The sequence below is a fragment of the Vanellus vanellus genome (genome assembly GCF_965231255.1).
Source record: "Vanellus vanellus genome assembly, chromosome: 3".
Lineage (NCBI taxonomy): Eukaryota > Metazoa > Chordata > Aves > Charadriiformes > Charadriidae > Vanellus > Vanellus vanellus.
The window spans coordinates 8,622,358-8,639,602 of NC_138907.1; the positions used below are offsets into that span (position 1 = coordinate 8,622,358).

A 17,245-nucleotide genomic window follows, 5' to 3' on the forward strand; every position below is an offset into this window, starting at 1 on the left:
TAATTCCATGTGCAACTTGTAATAGAGGTATAATGAGGTCAAAATGTAGTGTAACAAAGAAGTCGAATCTCTTAAAATCCAAAACTCAAGCTTATTTACGGGGATGCAACTTGTGGCTCCATAACATGCTTACATCTTCTAATACGTTTGATGTCTTTATTTTGAAATGGTGAAGATAATCAGTAATCTTTCCCCCACTGCTTATATAATTTATAAGCTGACAATAAAACTAAACGAATTAGAAAAACATTACAAAAACATTGTAAAGATACCTTTGATGTTCCCATAGCAGCAGATGTGAAGTATTTTGGCTTATATGCAGCTACGTTCACTTCTAAGGCTACATCTTTTGGCTTATCATCAAATGTAACGTTATCTGGAATAAATCTTAAAGGCAAATAAAACATGTTATTATTCAAATACACTGGGAAATTTTATAGTATAAACAGTCTAAGCTTTTCATGAGTACGGTACATCAGCACAAAAGAATTCGCTAAATAAGAAGTTGGTAAGCCTGAAAAGGAAACAAAAGAAATGGAGAAGTACTCCACGCATGTAAGATTAACTGTCTAGGTCCTGCACATCTATTCCATGGGGTTTTGATCCATAATACCATCATGTTGGGGAAGTAAGCTAAACAACTTTCAGTCTGGTATTAGCAGGGTCAGGGGTGGTTTTTGGATGCTTTTAAGAGTCATCTTTTCAGGAAGCTTAATATTAAAAATTCAAAATAAAAAAGCGAATAAAATAGAATTTGGAAACAGACAAATAAAAAAATTCAAAACATTTTAGGAAAGCCTGGTACATCTTTAACATTACAATTAGTAGGGACAAAATGTTAAAAAGACCAAATTAATGTGTAACAACGCAAGAAGTCAGATTAAAAAACCAAATCCATTGTACACTACATAAGAAATTACTTGGGCTTTTTTTGTTTTTTAATCATTGTAAATGTAATCTGAGGAATACTATTCAACACTAAAATTTAACAAAGCAGAAGACTAGGAAAAGCATCAGAAATTTTAAACAGCTGTGTCTGTTGTAAAAATTATCTTTCTGTGTTTAAAAGCATGAAGAGTTACATGCTCATTTGGCAGAGATCATCTTCTCCAGAAGGGTTCAAAGCAAATTAATTAAGCTCCTCTAGAAAATTATTCAAAGCAAAAAACCGTATCTTTCAGTGACTTCCCAGAGTGCCCATAACACGGGCCCCAGCAGACAAAGCCAGCTTCTGTCAAAACTTGTTATGATTTAGTAACTTCTCTTCTGCTCAGACTGGAAGGCTTTTTTGTAACAAAAGGAAAGACTAACAATAAACTATAATTTAAAATTCTTTCTTTCCCAAACGTGACTTTTGAAACATTAGAGCTTCCAGCTCATTCATAAGGGCTAGCATAGTAATCTGTTGCAGCTTCTTGACAACAGCAGCAATATTCTTGCCCTGTGGTAAGCCATCCTGAAAAAGAGCCACTTCTGGACCCATGGGGAAGATGGGAAGAGCAGCAGTGTTGTTTTGTTTTCTAAATCCTACAACTTTACTTAATTGTACCAAAAGGTTGAAGATGCAACCAGAACTTTTTACCTGACTTCTCTGAGAATAATCTCTCTATGCAGAGATCCTCTCAAACTTTTCATAGTCCAGTAAAAATGCTCAAAAAGAAGAAAAAAAAGAATCAACAGGAAACCTAACAACTCACGGGATACCTAATTTATTTACATATCTCATTTTGGTTACAGAATAAAGACAATATATTTTACTCCAAATTATTTTAAATTTACTTTTAATTCTCCCTCACATCCCTGGCCCAACGTGTAATAAAGTCGCCACTCGAGTTACCTCAGGTCTATAAACGAACAGCTACTTTCAAATTCCAATCCATCGCATTCTTCATAAATTTTATTGGCCGTTTCAGGAGAATCACATTCTACAACTGCATAGAAGTACTTCAGTCGCTTAAATTGATACTCCCTCAGTTTTTCCCTATAAAGCCTGCAAAAGTAGAAAACACCACAATCAAGTGAGCTGGCTTTAACTTCTCATTTGCAAAATATTTTTTGCATTCATTAAAAATACGCACCATTCAAATACTCTCCTAATCTTAAAATAAGATCAGATGTTAAACAGCATGAAGTTCCACTTGAGTTTTACTCAAGTAAAAAGATTAATTCACACAGTTATTAAGTGTACACTTGCTGTATCTGACTCTGCTTCCCACAGGGATTGTAAGGTTAGAGCAGGGCATAGAACAGCATATTTGCATGCCTCTATGCAGGCCACAGAAAGCAGTATTTAATAGTTCCTATCAAGTTGTTTGCAATTACCCTGGTCCTAACAAGGCTGATGAAAAGGATGTTCATACATAAGTAAGAGTACGTGTTAAGAACATGAGAAAAATTGGAAGACTGTAAGGACAGGATTGCAGATGCTTACGTGGGAAAAAGGCAACGTAGGAGTGATGAGTAAGAAAGTGGCATGGGTGAGGAAAGGAACTGGGGTACTAACTTGGGTAGCACAGGTGGTGGTGGTGTCACAGAAGATGACAGCAAAAGAAAAAGAAAAGCAGAAGAGATTGAGAAGCAGATGAACTGGTGGAAAGATGCAGGAGAGAGATCGCAGAGCTGAGGTCCTGTCCCATGAATTTAAAGAGTATGTACACAGGTATCACTGAGGTATCTCTGGATTTGTTTGTTGTATCCCAGATGCTCTAGAGCCCACTGAACAGTAAATCTAACACTTCAGGATGCACTCTGATGCACACAGTGAAGGTGACTTCAGAATGCACCGTAACTTCATCATACACTTCCCTGATGCACTGGAGACTTTCTTCAAAGGGGTCTACACTTATTTTAGAAACATCCAGATTTTCTAAATATAAGGCAGTCCAGCGGAATGTATTATACAAAAGTGGGCCCCCGTCAGGCTGCCAAACATCTGGAAATTCTGGAAAAATATAAAAGCGAAATCTCTCAAGTTCCATACAGACAAGACTTCCAAGCAGAACAAAAGGGGAAAAAAAAAAAAAAAAGACATGCCTGAAGAAGCCTGGACAATGGTAGGCCTGATGAGCTCAGCCTAGTAAGCCAGGGCTGCTGCTGGTGGCATTCAAGAAATCTCAATCTGGGAATTCTTGGACTAAGTTAAGGTCCCTGTTGGTTATGCAGATAAAAATTTTGACAGTAAGCAACAACGGGAGTTTACAGCATGAATGGCAATTCGTAGAGGAGAAATGCCATGTTAAGCTCTCTATGCATTTGTTCCACTTATTATTCCAGTGAGCTACACAATAAAAATTTTGAACTTAATTATCAACAAGCAAATTTTCTCAAGTTTCATTATAATGCATTTATTCAATGCATTGACAATGAACCAGGGTCAGCTGTAAAACATCCCTTGGAAAAGCTATAAAATTAAGGCATCCACAAGAGAATTCCATGTATGAAATTCTGGAAACAGGAGTGGATCCGGACTTTCGCTAAGAATTAGACATGTTATATCTTGCATTTGAAGATTAAGTTAGTACCCATCATTCTCTGTGGTATTCTCTGGAAGATCGAATAGTTCCACAGGACCTTTTTGTTCTTCCTCTTTCAACCTCTCTTTTCCAAACTCTGAAGGATAAATCTACAAATACAACAACACAAAAGTAAATTTTTAACTGTAACAACTAAGAAAAAAAATCTCACCAAGCTTTTTAGACTTTATCTTTTTTCTCTAAAATCAGTAAAGGAATCAATTCCATAAACTTTAATACCCTCTTAATTTTAATTTACAGAAAAGATAGTACAATAAACCAACTGCCTATTAGGAATGAGAATATTTTGAGACAGATAAAGAACAGGAACTCTAGCTTTGTTTATTTCACTGTGCCCCTTTACAGAAAAGGATATTTGACTAACATTTCTCAGAAAGGTGGAGGCAGGCACGAAAAATGGAAAAATATAACTTAACCGATCAGAATTTAACCACTTTATTAATAATCTCAACAGTGGAAAAACAAGAAGTGTTGTGCGATGATAAAAGGGGTTTAGAAATTGCCAGGTTTAAGGTTGGGTTATCTACCATAAAGACTACTGAAAATTAAACTAGCCAAGGAAACACAGTCTCTCCCTACTAGCACTCAGAGCCAACCTCATAAAAATGAGAAGTTCACATCTTTAGGATTTAACTCCACCACATACATGCCCATTGCTGAAAAGCAGCAGGTGTTTATTTCTAACACAGCAAATTAAATTGCAACACAGTTTCACATTTATCATGTTAATATATCTTGGTTCTTCTACAGAGATATCTTACTTTGTTCTTATTTTGAGGTTTTTGGGGGTGGGGGGGAAGTTGTTGGGGTTTTGGGTTTTTTTTTGGTTTTTTTTTTTTTTTTCAGCAAAAGCCAGTATGCCTTTTAGAAATCAGGTCTTACCTTAACAGAAAATATCGTTCCTCCTTTGGGTGCGAAAGAGTTAAATAGAGCCAACAAATCTTTAGCCTTCAACCTATCCCAATCCATATTGCAAACTGCCAATCTACTTGTAATCTGCGTAGAGAGAAAATAAAAAACGGACATAAAGTTCATAGTTTTAACTCCTGACTGCTACCAGGAATACAAAATTCTCTTGCAACTATCCTTGGTAAAAATCAAAGTCATCAACAAACTCTGCTGAAAACATAAAAGAAGCATTTTCCTCCAGACTTTTTATAACTTGAAGTCAGAAGCAGCAATCACCAGAGCAGATAAAAAGGACATAGTGAAGCACCACAGAATGGACTGCACCAATCACAGATTTAGGACTGCAGTTACAACATCAGCACTTAGAATTTTGTTATCATCATATGGTTAGTCACAGTAACAACTAGTATCACAGTATTGTAATGGCACTAGAGTACTATGATTTCTTACACACTAATTGTGCTCAGTTTTAAAGTCCTATTTCACTGTCTAGTGATTTCTTAATTTCCTAAAGCGCAAGTTAAAAAATGCAATTGAAAAATGAAAAAAATCAGTAGTAAACAAAAGCACTACTATTTAAATTCTGTAATTTCTGAAAAGCTCAATTCTGTTTGTTCTTTCATTTATAGATAGCTTATCTATCTATTAGGTAAACCTCTACTTAGAGGGAAAGGGAGACACCAGTGAAAACTGCAAGTCTCACAGAATCACAGAATCACAGAATTATCAGAGTTGGAAGGGACCTCTAGAGATCATCTAGTCCAACTCCCCTGCTCAAGCAGGATTGCCTAGAGCACATTACTCAGGACTGCATCCAGGCGGGTCTTGAAAATCTCCAGGGAAGGGGACTCCACAACCTCCCTGGGCAGCCTGTTCCAGTGCTCTGTCACCCGAACCGTAAAGAACTGTTTCCGTGTATTTGAACGGAACTTCCTGTGTTCTAACTTGTGCCCATTGCCCCTCGTCCTGTCACTTGGAACCAATGAAAAGAGCCTGGCTCCATCCTCCTTCAACCCACCCTTTAGATACTTGTATGCCATAATCAGGTCTCCCCTCAGCCTTCTCTTCTCCAGGCTAAAGAGTCCCAGCTCTCTCAGCCTTTCCTCATAAGGCAGATGCTCCAAGCCCTTAATCATCTTAGTTGCCCTTCGCTGGACTCGCTCCAGCAGTTCCCTGTCCCTCTTGAACTGGGGAGCCCAAAACTGGACACAGTATTCCAGTTGTGGCCTCACCAGTGCCGAGTAGAGGGGGAGAATGACCTCCCTCGACCTACTGGCCACACTCTTCCCTATGCAGCCCAGGATTCCATTGGCCTTTTTGGCGACAAGGGCACATTGCTGGGCCATGGATAATTTACTGTCTACCACAACCCCCAGATCCTTCTCCTCCAAGCTATCTCCCAGCAGGTAAGCCCCTAACCTGTACTGGTGCCTAGCATTCTTCCTCCCCAGGTGCAGGACCTTGCACTTGGTTTTGTTGAACCTCATTAGGTTCTTCTCTGCCCAGCTCTCCAGCCTGTCCAGGTCACGCTGGATGGCAGCACGGCCCTCTGGGGTGTCAGCCACCCCACCCAGTTTGGTATCATCAGCAAACTTGCTGAGGATACACTCTGTCCCCTCATCCAGGTCATTAATGAATATATTAAACAAAATAGGACCGAGTATTGACCCCTGGGGGACACCACTGGTTACAGGCCTCCAACTAGACTCTGTGCCGCTGATCACAACCCTCTGAGTCCTGTCCCGCAGCCAACTCTCAATCCACCTCACTGTCACCTCATCTAGCCCATCATACTCAGCCAATTTCATAATTGCACACCCTCTGTAATCAAAAGGCTGTAAAACCTTTACAGAAAATACTTTCAAAAAACGTTTCATAGGCGAGGGTCTATAATGAACTCATAACAGTGTACATTTCTGAGTTTGTCATGTAGCAACTTTTCACATGCAGAAGTATTGGTACCTCATCTCCACGAGGAGCATCTTTATCTAGCTCACGCCATGAATGCTCTATCTCTGGCTCCTTAGGAAATAGTTCATTTAAATCCTCGTCATCCTCTGAGCTTGTTTCAATGTTCCCTATGCCTCTAGCTAGATCAGGCCCACTATCACTTTCATCTTCTGAGTCACCGTCGTCTTCGCCTGTTTCCCCGTCGTCTTCTGGCTCCTCTTCCTCGCCTGTTTCTCCGTCATCTTTTGATTCTGCATACTCAAAATCATCACTTGCAGAAATTTCTTCCTCTAAGTGGCTTTTACCAATGTCACTTTTATCACAGGTGTCTGTACAAACAGTCACTGAAAGATAAACAAACGGTCCTTTACAAAAATGAAAAAAAACTCAAATTTACAGAACCTCTAAATGCATAATGATGCAGGAACAAATTACATCAGGGAAGTGCAAACAACATAAATTATCAGTATTGGCTCTTCACCTCATCTAATCTATTGCTCTTTAGGCCCACAATTGTATTATCAATGTCAAACTCTGAGAACATACTATTCTGCTATTCTATTTATGTGTATAGATCAACAGGTGAAAATTAGATTTCAGTAACGTAGGCTTTATGCACGCACGAGCAATATAAAGGAAGTTTTTCTGCAAGTCACCTGTTCTCTCTAATGCCCTTATATTAATGGCCTGGTGCTGCCATCCTTACACTTTCAGACAAGTGTTGATATGTTGAGGCCTTCGTGGTACCAGACCTTATATTTGATAAATAATGTAGACACTACATAAAATAATAATAATAAAAATAAATAATGTAGACACTACTGTACATTTTACTTTTCTAACCACCCTACCAACAATTTCAGCTCCAACAACTAAAAGGACATGGACATTCACAATCTTACTAAAGAATCGGCACTGATTCTGTGAAGAGCTGACCAACTCAATTCCTCAGCAACACTGAATCCGAGTCAGTCAGCTATTTTATGACCAATCTTGCAAAAGATTTTCCATGAATAAAACAAAAGCAACAACATCTAAGTAAACGTACCAAATTCTAGTTGTTATTTGAACAACTAACCTGATTCTTTTCCTTTTCCTCCAGGGGAACCGTCCCTCCTGGGAGGTTTAACTGATTTAGTACCACTTGGTTGTGAAGACTTCTGCTCATTTTGCATTGAAACTAATGTTCCTCCTGATGTATCTCCTTGCATGTTAGCCCCCTTGTGTAGAAGGCCCTTGTTTCCCCGAGAGCGATCAAGTTCTGTTGCAGATTTCTTAGAGTCCTCTTTCAAGTTGAGTTTAGATGTAGCTTTTTTTCTTTCATTTTTAAGGTCATCTAGTTTTGTCACTGCTTCACATGTTTGGTCCACCCCTTGTTTATTTATTTTGCTCTCCTCCCTAGGGAGACCATCAGCAAGTAGTTTTGCAGAATCTGCTTCTCCTTTAGGTTTAGCTTTTTTTTTCTTTTTTTTCTTTTCAGCATGTTCTTTACTATCACTTTCTGAAAGATCAGAGTCAGACTCTGACAGGGCATAAAATTTCCTGAGGTTCTCTGTAGAAGTATAGTTAACAGGGCGACCTCTTTTATCCACTGTATATTTCAGCTTAAACTTCTTGTCATGAAACATAGCTCGGAATCGCTTGTCAATCTTGACTTTACGTTCTTTTTCTGGCATCTCCCAAAATCTGGGATCCCTAGTAATGCGGCTAAACCGCCCATCACTCAGTATTTCCTCTTGAGACGACATTTTTGATGCTGTTGAAGACTTAGACATCTACAATATGGGGCAAAAAAGAGAAAAAAGAAAACCATTCAGATTTAAAAAAATCGGATTAATATAGACTTAGATACATAATTGAAAAAAAAAAAAAGAATTAAGCAAAGTTAATTTGTTACTTATACCTAAAAAGTTCTTTCCAAAAGCACATATAGCAAACTATACGAGTCAAAAATAATCCTGTATCTACCAGAGTCTTGACTACACATCTTCACTTCCTCTAATAACGGACATGCAGCTATAAAGACCATAGCGGTTGCAGATACAGCGCTATGTGGTCCCCTATCAAACCCCAACAGGACATCAAACCCTGTCCCTGTCAGCCAGGCCTCAGACTTGCACTTCCCACAGAACTAGGGTATTTCACGTTTTAAAGCACCGCTTAAGAACGACGCCAGCGAGAAAGCGCGAATGTTCTGGCGAGCTCAGGCCACTGACCACCGGCAGCTCCGTCGCAGTCAGAGGCTCATGGCGGCCCAGCAGCAGCAAGGCCGCACCACAGCCTTCCCCGAAGCGCCCTGCGCCCAGCCGGCTGCAGCACCCCGCTCCCTCCTCCACCCCGTAAGACGGGGGAGCCCCGCTCGCACTGCCAGGCCGAGCCGACCCAAGCCCACCCACCGTTAATGGCAGCCGCCTCCTCCTCACCGCCCGGCTGCGCTCCCTCACGCGGAGACCGACCCGCAACCCACTTCCGGCGGCGCGACGGCGGCCGCGGCAGGACAAACCTCTTCCAGCCAATCACACGGCGCGGCCGGCGGAAGGCCGGTGTTGTCCCGCGCATGCGCCTGGCGCGTGCCTGAGGTGATGGCCGCGGCCGTCGGGGTGGGAGTCCTGAGGGGACCTGGCCGCCCCGTCCTGCGGGCGGGCTGGGGTGGTGGGTGTCGCCGGCTCTGGGCGCTGTCAGGAAGATCCGTGGCTGCCGGCGCTTCGTCGGGTTCGGGCGCGCTGAGCCCCTTCGACCGGCGGCTGAAGCGGAAGCAGAAGAACTGGGCGGCGCTGCAGGCCGAGCCCGCCAAGTGCGACTACCTGCGGGAGGAGGTGGGGGCGGCGGCGGCCGGCGGCCCGGGGCGGGCCTCCTCGGCGAGGTGGGGGAGACTGAGGAGAGGGGGAAGCGCTAAGGGGATTGTGGGGGGCGAGGGCAATGCCCCGCGGCGCTGACCGGCGGGCTTTCCTCCCTAGGTCGGCGGCAGGATAGCGGACAGGGTGTTCGACATCCCTAGGTAAGGCTCGCCGCGACCGGGGAGGGGGCACCGCTCCGTGTCCCTGCAGCTTGCGGGGTTGCGGTCGGGGGACGTGGCCCTCGGGAGGAAACGCTGGTTTGAGGGCGGTAACCACGGCAGGGTGCTCGATGTGTTTACTTCGAAAAGACGTTGGGAAACGAACTGACGAAACTTAATGTCGTCTAAAACTTGAAATAGTTTAAGTCTTGATTACGTTTTGTGTTGCAAAACTTATCCTTTAGAACGTTTCCTCTTGCTTTGGATGTTGGCTCTGGAAGAGGTTACATAGCTCAACATTTAACCAAGGTACTGGCTTTTCATTCTTCAAAGTGTTTAAAATTAGCGCGTATTTATCACTCTGTTTTCAAATAGGGCTCTATTATAACTTACAACAATCCTCTGAATCTTACTGAGGTAAATCTTTTTTTTGCCCTCTCATATGTGTAACTATGGTCCAAAGACGTGTGGTGTGCATGCTGTTACTCTGTATTGTCACTGAAGGCTAGACAGATAGCAGTGCAAGGGAAGCTGTCTGTTGTATGGCAGTTAACCTTTAGTCTCGAGTAGGGAGATGCTTGTTTTTCAGTCGATCTTTGTGAGACATACTTAATTATTAAAGAGAAGTATCATTATGGAGACTTCTAAACAGTGAACAGTTTACCCTTCATGAGTAAAGGTACTTCATTAGCTGTGAATCCATGGTTTATATCTAACTGAACTTATACCTAAAAACGCAGAATGTGTTTTGTGTTACTGCTTTTACCTCACGCATTCTCCCTAGGAACAATTACTAAGTATTATGTTGGGGGGGAAATGCTTTCTACTTTATATAAAGTTTTATCAAGTTTTAAGGAGATACATAAATACGCGTAAGCGTTCCAGAAAACTGCTAACATCAACTTACAAAACAACGTAAATATTTGATAGACTTTTAAAATTTTGTTTCAGGAAACAGTTGAAAAACTTATCCAAGTTGATATTGCAGAGAATGCTCTAGTAAGTAGCTTTCTGAATGCTAATGTGATTCAATTCCATAATTGGAATTCCACAGGAAAGCGAAAGAAGTGAGTCTCTGATGTTGTTTTTCTTCTAACCCAACATTAGAAAAATGCTGTAGAATCTGAAATCCCTACAGTCAGCGTTGTAGCTGATGAGGAATTCCTTCCTTTCAAAGAAGATACATTTGATCTTGTTGTTAGTAGCTTAAGGTATGCACTTACGTTTATTTACATTTTTTTTGTGTGAAAGATGTGAAATAATGTTATTTGAGAGTAAGATTAAGGAGAAAAAAGAGAGAAAGATAAATAGTTCATTAAACAGCAATAAGTCATGGTGTATGAAATGTACTTGCTTATTTAGTATGCGTATACATTAGGAAAAACTGCTGTTCCCATGGTCCTTTTGTTTGTTTCTTTTTCTTCAAGACACATGTAGCTTTTCTCTTTCCTGCCTTTTGACTAACTAGTTTCCAAGATTTGCATCTTCTAAGCTTCAAAGAAACAATCAAACCCAAACCAAAAACCTATTTATATAAACTTTAGTTTTTATTCACTATCACTTTTAAGCAAGCATTTCAGAACTTTTGCAGCCTGAGAAACTAGTCTGTTGCTTTGGCTTCTGAAACATACTTGGATAATGTAACAATTATTTGCATTCCCCAAATCTTATTTAATATGCAATTACAAAACGTACACTTCTGTTATTTCAGTTTACATTGGGTGAATGACCTTCCTAGAGCTTTTAGAGAGGTAAGAAACCATTTATTAATACTAAAAATCAACACTTGCTATTACTTGCATTCAGAGCGCTCTGTATTTCCAGGTTTTCTTTAAATAAAGAGGCACAGAACTAGCTTATGTTGCCCACAAGTATTTTTTGCAGTTTGAGGAGCATCAGTTCATATTTCTGCTGATTTACTGTCTCAAATCAATTTGGTATAAATAACTGTGAAACAGCATGTTTGTATCATATTTTATAGTCCCAACAGTTGAGATTATGGTAATGTATGGTATTAATGTAAACTGAGGCAATGCTATTGATGTCTGTTAGTTCTTATTACTTGTGGTACAAGAGTCTTCTAAATCTAACTTCTCCAGAATTGGTTTATGGAACTTGTATTATTTTTATTTCTCAGCTATGTATTTTGAAATACAACTTTAATCAGATAAAGGCTTTTTGATTTTGAAATGAAGCCAGTAACTTGTTGAGGAGAGAAAACTGAAACAGTTACTGAAAAAAAAATCTGATTTTGGATTATTTCAGCTGCTTCCTGCAGATAATAACTTTTTTCAAATCAGCTAACTTTGGAGCAAGAGCAAGGAATATTTTAACCATTTTGCTGTTTTTTTTCATTTGTTTCAAATTGGTCAGTCATTACAGTGCTATTCTATCACCTGTTAGTATGAATAGGAGTACCCTGCTGTTATGCAAATAATAAAAATAAAATTGGAATGCCTTCAGTACTTAAAAAAAATCTTGGAAAGAAATATTTCATTTTCTCTCGAATTCAAGCATTTTACGGAGCATCAAATATCTTTACCCCACAGTAAAAATAACTGACACATGATAATGTCCCACAAAGGGGAGGGAACTGGGGTTTTTGGTCAGCTCTCATTGTGAATACTCATTTCCTACTTTGGGACCACCAGCTTCATCTAATGGAAACTGCCTTCAACTGCTTAAATGTCACTTAAAGGCTCTTTATCAGGAGAGAAAAGGTAGTTTGATTAATACTTAATTAAAAAACAGCATAGAATAATCTTGTTTCAAATCAGTAAGGTAAACAATTTGAAGCATTTGCTGTCTTGTTAGCCTGATTGTGTAATATGGCTCTTCTGGGTATCTAAACCAGGGATCATTGCCAATTTCTAAGGAAAAAAGAAAGCATGAGGTTATTTGCCTTCTTAGTAGGAAGGGGGGTAGGACTTAATTGGCAAGAAAGCACCTTGTAAGCCTTGGCGTTTGAGTCATGATGTTGCTCTTCTGGCTAGTTAAAAATAAGTAGGGGTAGACCTAATTAGAATTGCATTACTCTATTGTGCGTTCAGAAGTGCAAGGAGCACTACTGGAAACTAAGGCCTCCGTTTCTCTTTACTCAAGCCATTAAAAAGTATTTTTGCTGCCCTCATCTGAAAAAGTAGTAGTAAGCAGAAGCTATGTTAATCTACCTTATTTTCAGAAGTAAATTAATTGAGGATACTGTTTTAGGAGTATCCCACTGAAAATAGTTTTACTCTAGATTTTCATAGTGCATTTTGTGTTTCTTGACTGTAAGTGTAATATCTGGGGATTCACTCTTTCTTAGGAACAAATAGTCTTGTTTCAGACAGATTATTTATTTTGTAGTGTTACCAAAAGCTTTGGTACAGCTTGCCTTGTAGAATACAACCAATATTAAAAATCTGCCAAAACTATTATAATGATTGCATTTAAGTTAATTTAAAAAAAAAAGTCATAAGAACTTCTTAGTTACATAGACTTAATAGCAAAAAACTTTAATTTCCTTTTTTTTTTTTCTGTGTTGTAGATTCACCAAGTTCTTAAGCCGGATGGAGTATTCATTGGTGCAATGTTTGGGGGAGACACTCTGTACGAGCTTCGCTGCTCTTTGCAGCTAGCAGAATTGGAGAGAGAAGGGGGATTTTCTCCTCACGTATCACCGTTCACTGCTGTCTCTGATTTGGGACATCTGCTGTCAAGAGCTGGCTTTAACACCCTGACTGTGGTAATTGTTCTATCCGTTTGTTCTCTTATTTATAATCTAGTACATCAGCTGGTATATAGAAGAAATACTATTTACATATGTATTAGTGATGTAGTGCTTCCTTCTGCATGTCATGCACCTTGCTGAATAAGTTTCTGGAATAGCTTGGGCTGCCTCTGTTCTTGGCTTTAGCGTGAGTAATGAAACCAACTGAAGTGTGTCTTTGGCTAGTGGCCCAGTAGAATTTGAATGGTCGTCTTGGTGAAACGTCAGAGAATGTTAGACCTGCTTGAAAAAACTTTAGACACACTTGCTGTTTCTTCTCAACTAAGAAGACAATAATGGCATTTCAATTAAAATTTGATTGCAGCTGAGCTACAAAACAAAACTTGTAAGAAATTTTGAGATGCTGTATTCTTCTGAGAAATAACGCAGTTTGAACAGAAGTGGCAGATGAATAGTCCGTTAGCAGCTCTGGAGGCTAGCATAATGTTACTGGTTTAGCTTGATATGCTCTAAAACAGAGCTTCTTAATTCTTTTAGGATACCGACGAAATTCAGGTCAACTACCCAGGGTTGTTTGAGGTTATGGAAGACTTGCAAGGCAAGTATATACTTTGTGGAAACGTGTTTTCTTTATTACTATCACAGACACAGAAGAGTTTCACTGTGTGTTTCTTAACTCCAAATCATAGAATTACAGAATAGTTTGGGTTGGAAGGGACATTTAAAGGTCATCTAGTCCAACCCCCTTGCAATGAGCAGGGGCATCTTCAATTAGATCATGTTGCTCAGAGCCCTGTCTAGCCTGACCTTGAATGTTTCCAGGGATGAGGCATTGACCACCTCTCTGGGCAACCACAGTTTCACCATGCTCTTTGGAAAAAAAAAAAAACCCAACCTTCTTAAATGTAAATAACTAAAGCTTATTGTAGCAGTGGAAGCTTTACTTTTTTCCTGATCTCTAGTGATTCAGGAGATCATGCCTGTCAGCAGATTTGTGTAGGGAAGCAGAAGTCAAAGATTTGCTACTTCATGGTCTGCTATGAATTTTCTGCTTCCTGTGTATTCCCATTCTTTGTGAGCCAGTTCAGTGTAAGATGCTGAAAAAGAAACAAGCACACATCCCACATACTAACTTTTTTCTTCGAGCCTCCCTAAATATCAGGACATTCAGGGAACTGCTTTGGAATGAGAATAAACAGACCCTCAAATTGGAGTCTGCTGAGGAATGCGAAAAACAATTGAGATGCTTAACAAATGAGTTAACATTCTGATTGCATTTGTCATGGATTGTAAAGTAGTCGTTCATATGCAGTCGCTTGTTACTACAGAGCAATTCAAGGGATCTTCTTACTCTGGATCAGCTGCTGACTGAAAATAAAACTTTCATTCTCTGCAGAAACATTCAGATGCAGTAAGTGATTAAAGAGATTAGAATTGTGATTATTTTATTCATTAGAAATCTCTTGGGTTAGTCATTTTGATGCTTATCTGGTTATAAAAAACCTCAACATATGAGTGGTGTGACTGAAAAAACAGTGTACTTGTGCTTAAAATAAATTCTACTAGAAAACCTAAATGTTTTAAGACTCAGGCTGAAGAAGTTATAACTTGAAATCATTCCTAGCAATACAAACTGTAAATTGCAAAGCATTCTCATGAAAAGATTCTTATGGGTAAAAAAAACTTGCCTCGGTATCTGTGGTATGTTGTTCTCTCTTACAGTAAGATTCAGAGGATTCTATACTTACTCTGGTTTAATAAAAATCTGTTATTAGTGCATGACACTTAACTCATGGCATATGCTATATCTTCTTTTTCTTAAAGCTAAAACATATTTTTAGGTATGGGGGAGAGTAATTGTTCTTGGAATAGAAAACCTCTGCTACACAGGGAAACAATGTTGGCAGCTGCTGCAATATACCGAGGTAAGTATTTGAGAGGTAATGAGTTAGTCTGAAATTACTTGAAGAACATATTTTCTATGTCTTGTTCTATTCCAATTTTTTTTTCCCCACAGAGGTCAGAGAAAAAAATACCATTGTTGTACAGATATTTTTAACCTTAATTACAATGACTGGATTTGAACTATGTTAATGCACCAGTATGAGATATTTTTATTGTCCCAAATCTTTCACCGAGAGTCATTATGATGAATACGTCATATTTAGTTCTAATGTTCTGAGAACTATTTTTCAGAACTGATGTCTGTGTACCTTTCTTTCCTGTCTTTTCCTGCCCTAACAGAAATGTATGGGAATAGTGATGGCTCAGTACCTGCCACATTTCAGATCTACTACATGATTGGCTGGAAATTCCATGAATCACAGGTAATGTGAAGCTGAACTATTTTCTGTTTGAAGGTACTCTTTAAATTACTGATGCTTTAAAAGCTTTTATAAAATATTTTAATTTAAAATTAGCCCTATATATTTTTTTTCTTCCTTTTTTCTTAGGCAAGACCAGCCCAGAGGGGTTCTGCAACTGTTTCATTTGGAGATCTGGCAAAAATAGATGGACTACTTTCAAGACAAAAAAAATAGTTCTTCATCAGAAATAATAGTTGTCTTGAAGCTTCTATAGAGCTTCTTATTGCAGATAGTCTTCACTTGTGCTTATTTTGTGACAACATTCTGAAATGATAATTTTCATGCAACAGGGTTTTGTTTTGTTTTTTTTTTACTGCCCATGCTACATCATCAGCTGTGTAAAATGGTGTTCATGTTTTGTTTCTAGAGAAATATGTCAGCAGTATTCTAAGTGAATACATGCTTTCCCAACTTTTGATTAAATTACTATTCTCAAATGTAATGCCTCTTCCAGTATTTCAGTGTCACAGACCGCTCCAGGTATGATTTGCAAGTCTTGAGTGTATATCATCCTGCACTGCTTTTGAATTATTCCTTAGGGATGGTGGATCGTAATAAAGACTAGTACTTTGGTGGCAAGGATGTTTATAAGCCATACTATACAAGAAAATACAGGCAAATACACGGATCTAACTTAGTATATTTCTTGTGGGTTGTAAATTATGTGTAAGAAGTTACTGTCAGTTATTGTTTGAAATTTGAATGTTTGACTTGTATAAGGAAGTGGTTAAGTTCTGTATTGTGAAAATATCTCAGGTTGCTACCTTTCACCTACAGCCCTCAAATTCAATTACTTTTCCTTCCACCCCCAAAGCTAGAATGTTTCTGGACATGCAGAGTAGAGCTCTGCCACAAGGAAAGTTGTCTGCTTCGTTATAACATTAACAGGATGTATGTATCATGATTTAACTTAATTTACTGAAAGAAACAGCAAGCTGAAGAGTCACCTAACACTCAGATGGGTGTGTATGTTTCAAATTAACTAGTTAGCTTAGAATTGGCATTCTCTGGAGCTGGTACTCTTGGAGTTCCAAGGCATTTTTTTTAACCTGTTATTTTATGTCATAGCATTTCAAACTACATCAAAACTATTAAAATTACACTTGCACGTTACTTTCTGTGTTTCTATTATCAGAGGCTGAAAAGCACGAAGTATACTTTTTGTCTCCTTATCTGTGACATAGAGCTATGACTTTTCCTGTATATAACTGCATTACCAGAAATTTATATTTGTTACAAATATGATTTGACCATAACCTAAGGTGTTTAGAAAAAAATAATCTACCCAGTGATTTCACTTGATTATAGTACTAATGGAGAATGGTAGAGAGGAAAAGCATGAAGAATATACAATCAGGTTTACTGTTCAATCAGTTTTATCATTGTATCTAGGTGTATCAATACTGGTGAAATGAAAGCCTCTCTAGGCTTGTTATAAGAAGATTATCCAGCAGGTGGAGTTTGACAGGATGGTGTGGCACAGACCAAATAGGCAAGGTAGGCAGAAGCCTTCATATTCTGTCAGGGATTATTGAATTAAGATTCAAAGTCAAATACAGATATTAAAGTTACCTCCTGCTTAACCAATACTCAGTTTTCAAAATAACAGAAATGCTGTTTGAGAAGAAACTATTCATTCAGTATTCAGCTGACTAGAAGATCAATTTAAGGGGGGGTTTATTTAATTTACCAGTCTTAAGAAATGGCCAGAGAAGGTACAAAACATCCTGATAATGGTGGAAGGAATCTCCTGTCCTGCATTTGGTTGCAAGCCTAATGC

At 39.0% G+C, this 17,245-nt stretch overlaps 2 protein-coding genes across 5 annotated transcripts in view; one reads left to right on the forward strand and one right to left on the reverse strand.

The window, feature by feature from the left end:
• ESF1 (ESF1 nucleolar pre-rRNA processing protein homolog) overlaps nucleotides 1-8,869 on the reverse strand; it is a 34,126-nt gene extending 25,257 nt beyond the window's left edge. Inside the window, exons 1-7 of one of the 2 annotated variants that reach the window (XM_082480974.1) lie at nucleotides 8,789-8,869; nucleotides 7,471-8,167; nucleotides 6,405-6,736; nucleotides 4,416-4,529; nucleotides 3,522-3,622; nucleotides 1,838-1,990; nucleotides 273-387 (exon numbers count right to left, since the gene is read on the reverse strand). In XM_082480974.1, the coding sequence (XP_082337100.1) occupies nucleotides 273-387; nucleotides 1,838-1,990; nucleotides 3,522-3,622; nucleotides 4,416-4,529; nucleotides 6,405-6,736; nucleotides 7,471-8,167 (1,512 nt within the window). In that variant the 5' untranslated portion in view covers nucleotides 8,789-8,869. The remainder of the gene's footprint in view (nucleotides 1-272; nucleotides 388-1,837; nucleotides 1,991-3,521; nucleotides 3,623-4,415; nucleotides 4,530-6,404; nucleotides 6,737-7,470; nucleotides 8,168-8,788) is intronic. The other variant, XM_082480975.1, reaches the window with a different exon arrangement.
• A 126-nt stretch (nucleotides 8,870-8,995) lies between these two features.
• Nucleotides 8,996-16,748, forward strand: NDUFAF5 (NADH:ubiquinone oxidoreductase complex assembly factor 5). Of its 3 annotated transcripts, XM_082480299.1 has the most exons (12): nucleotides 8,996-9,255; nucleotides 9,350-9,390; nucleotides 9,633-9,696; nucleotides 10,339-10,386; nucleotides 10,495-10,598; nucleotides 11,099-11,138; nucleotides 12,917-13,114; nucleotides 13,637-13,697; nucleotides 14,496-14,510; nucleotides 14,941-15,024; nucleotides 15,344-15,426; nucleotides 15,553-16,748. In XM_082480299.1, the coding sequence occupies exons 7-12, from the start codon at nucleotides 12,959-12,961 to the stop codon at nucleotides 15,637-15,639; spliced, it is 486 nt and encodes a 161-aa protein (XP_082336425.1). In that variant the 5' UTR covers nucleotides 8,996-9,255; nucleotides 9,350-9,390; nucleotides 9,633-9,696; nucleotides 10,339-10,386; nucleotides 10,495-10,598; nucleotides 11,099-11,138; nucleotides 12,917-12,958; the 3' UTR covers nucleotides 15,640-16,748. The 3 variants fall into 3 exon arrangements, with proteins under 3 accessions (XP_082336425.1, XP_082336424.1, XP_082336426.1); XM_082480298.1 differs by lacking the exons at nucleotides 8,996-9,255; nucleotides 9,350-9,390; nucleotides 9,633-9,696; nucleotides 11,099-11,138 and having other exon boundaries at nucleotides 10,099-10,386; XM_082480300.1 differs by lacking the exons at nucleotides 8,996-9,255; nucleotides 9,350-9,390; nucleotides 9,633-9,696; nucleotides 11,099-11,138; nucleotides 14,496-14,510 and having other exon boundaries at nucleotides 10,102-10,386.
• The last annotated feature ends 497 nt before the right edge of the window (nucleotides 16,749-17,245 follow it).

What these genes read in the sequence shown, in the direction of transcription:
- NDUFAF5 (XM_082480299.1), top strand. Translation starts at nt 12,959, where the DNA reads ATGTTTGGGGGAGACACTCTGTACGAGCTTCGCTGCTCTTTGCAGCTA. An exon ending in AGCTGCTGCAATATACCGAG is followed by an intron (nt 15,025 to 15,343) that starts GTAAGTATTTGA and finishes CTGCCCTAACAG; the next exon opens with AAATGTATGGGAATAGTGAT. An exon ending in GGAAATTCCATGAATCACAG is followed by an intron (nt 15,427 to 15,552) that starts GTAATGTGAAGC and finishes CTTTTTTCTTAG; the next exon opens with GCAAGACCAGCCCAGAGGGG.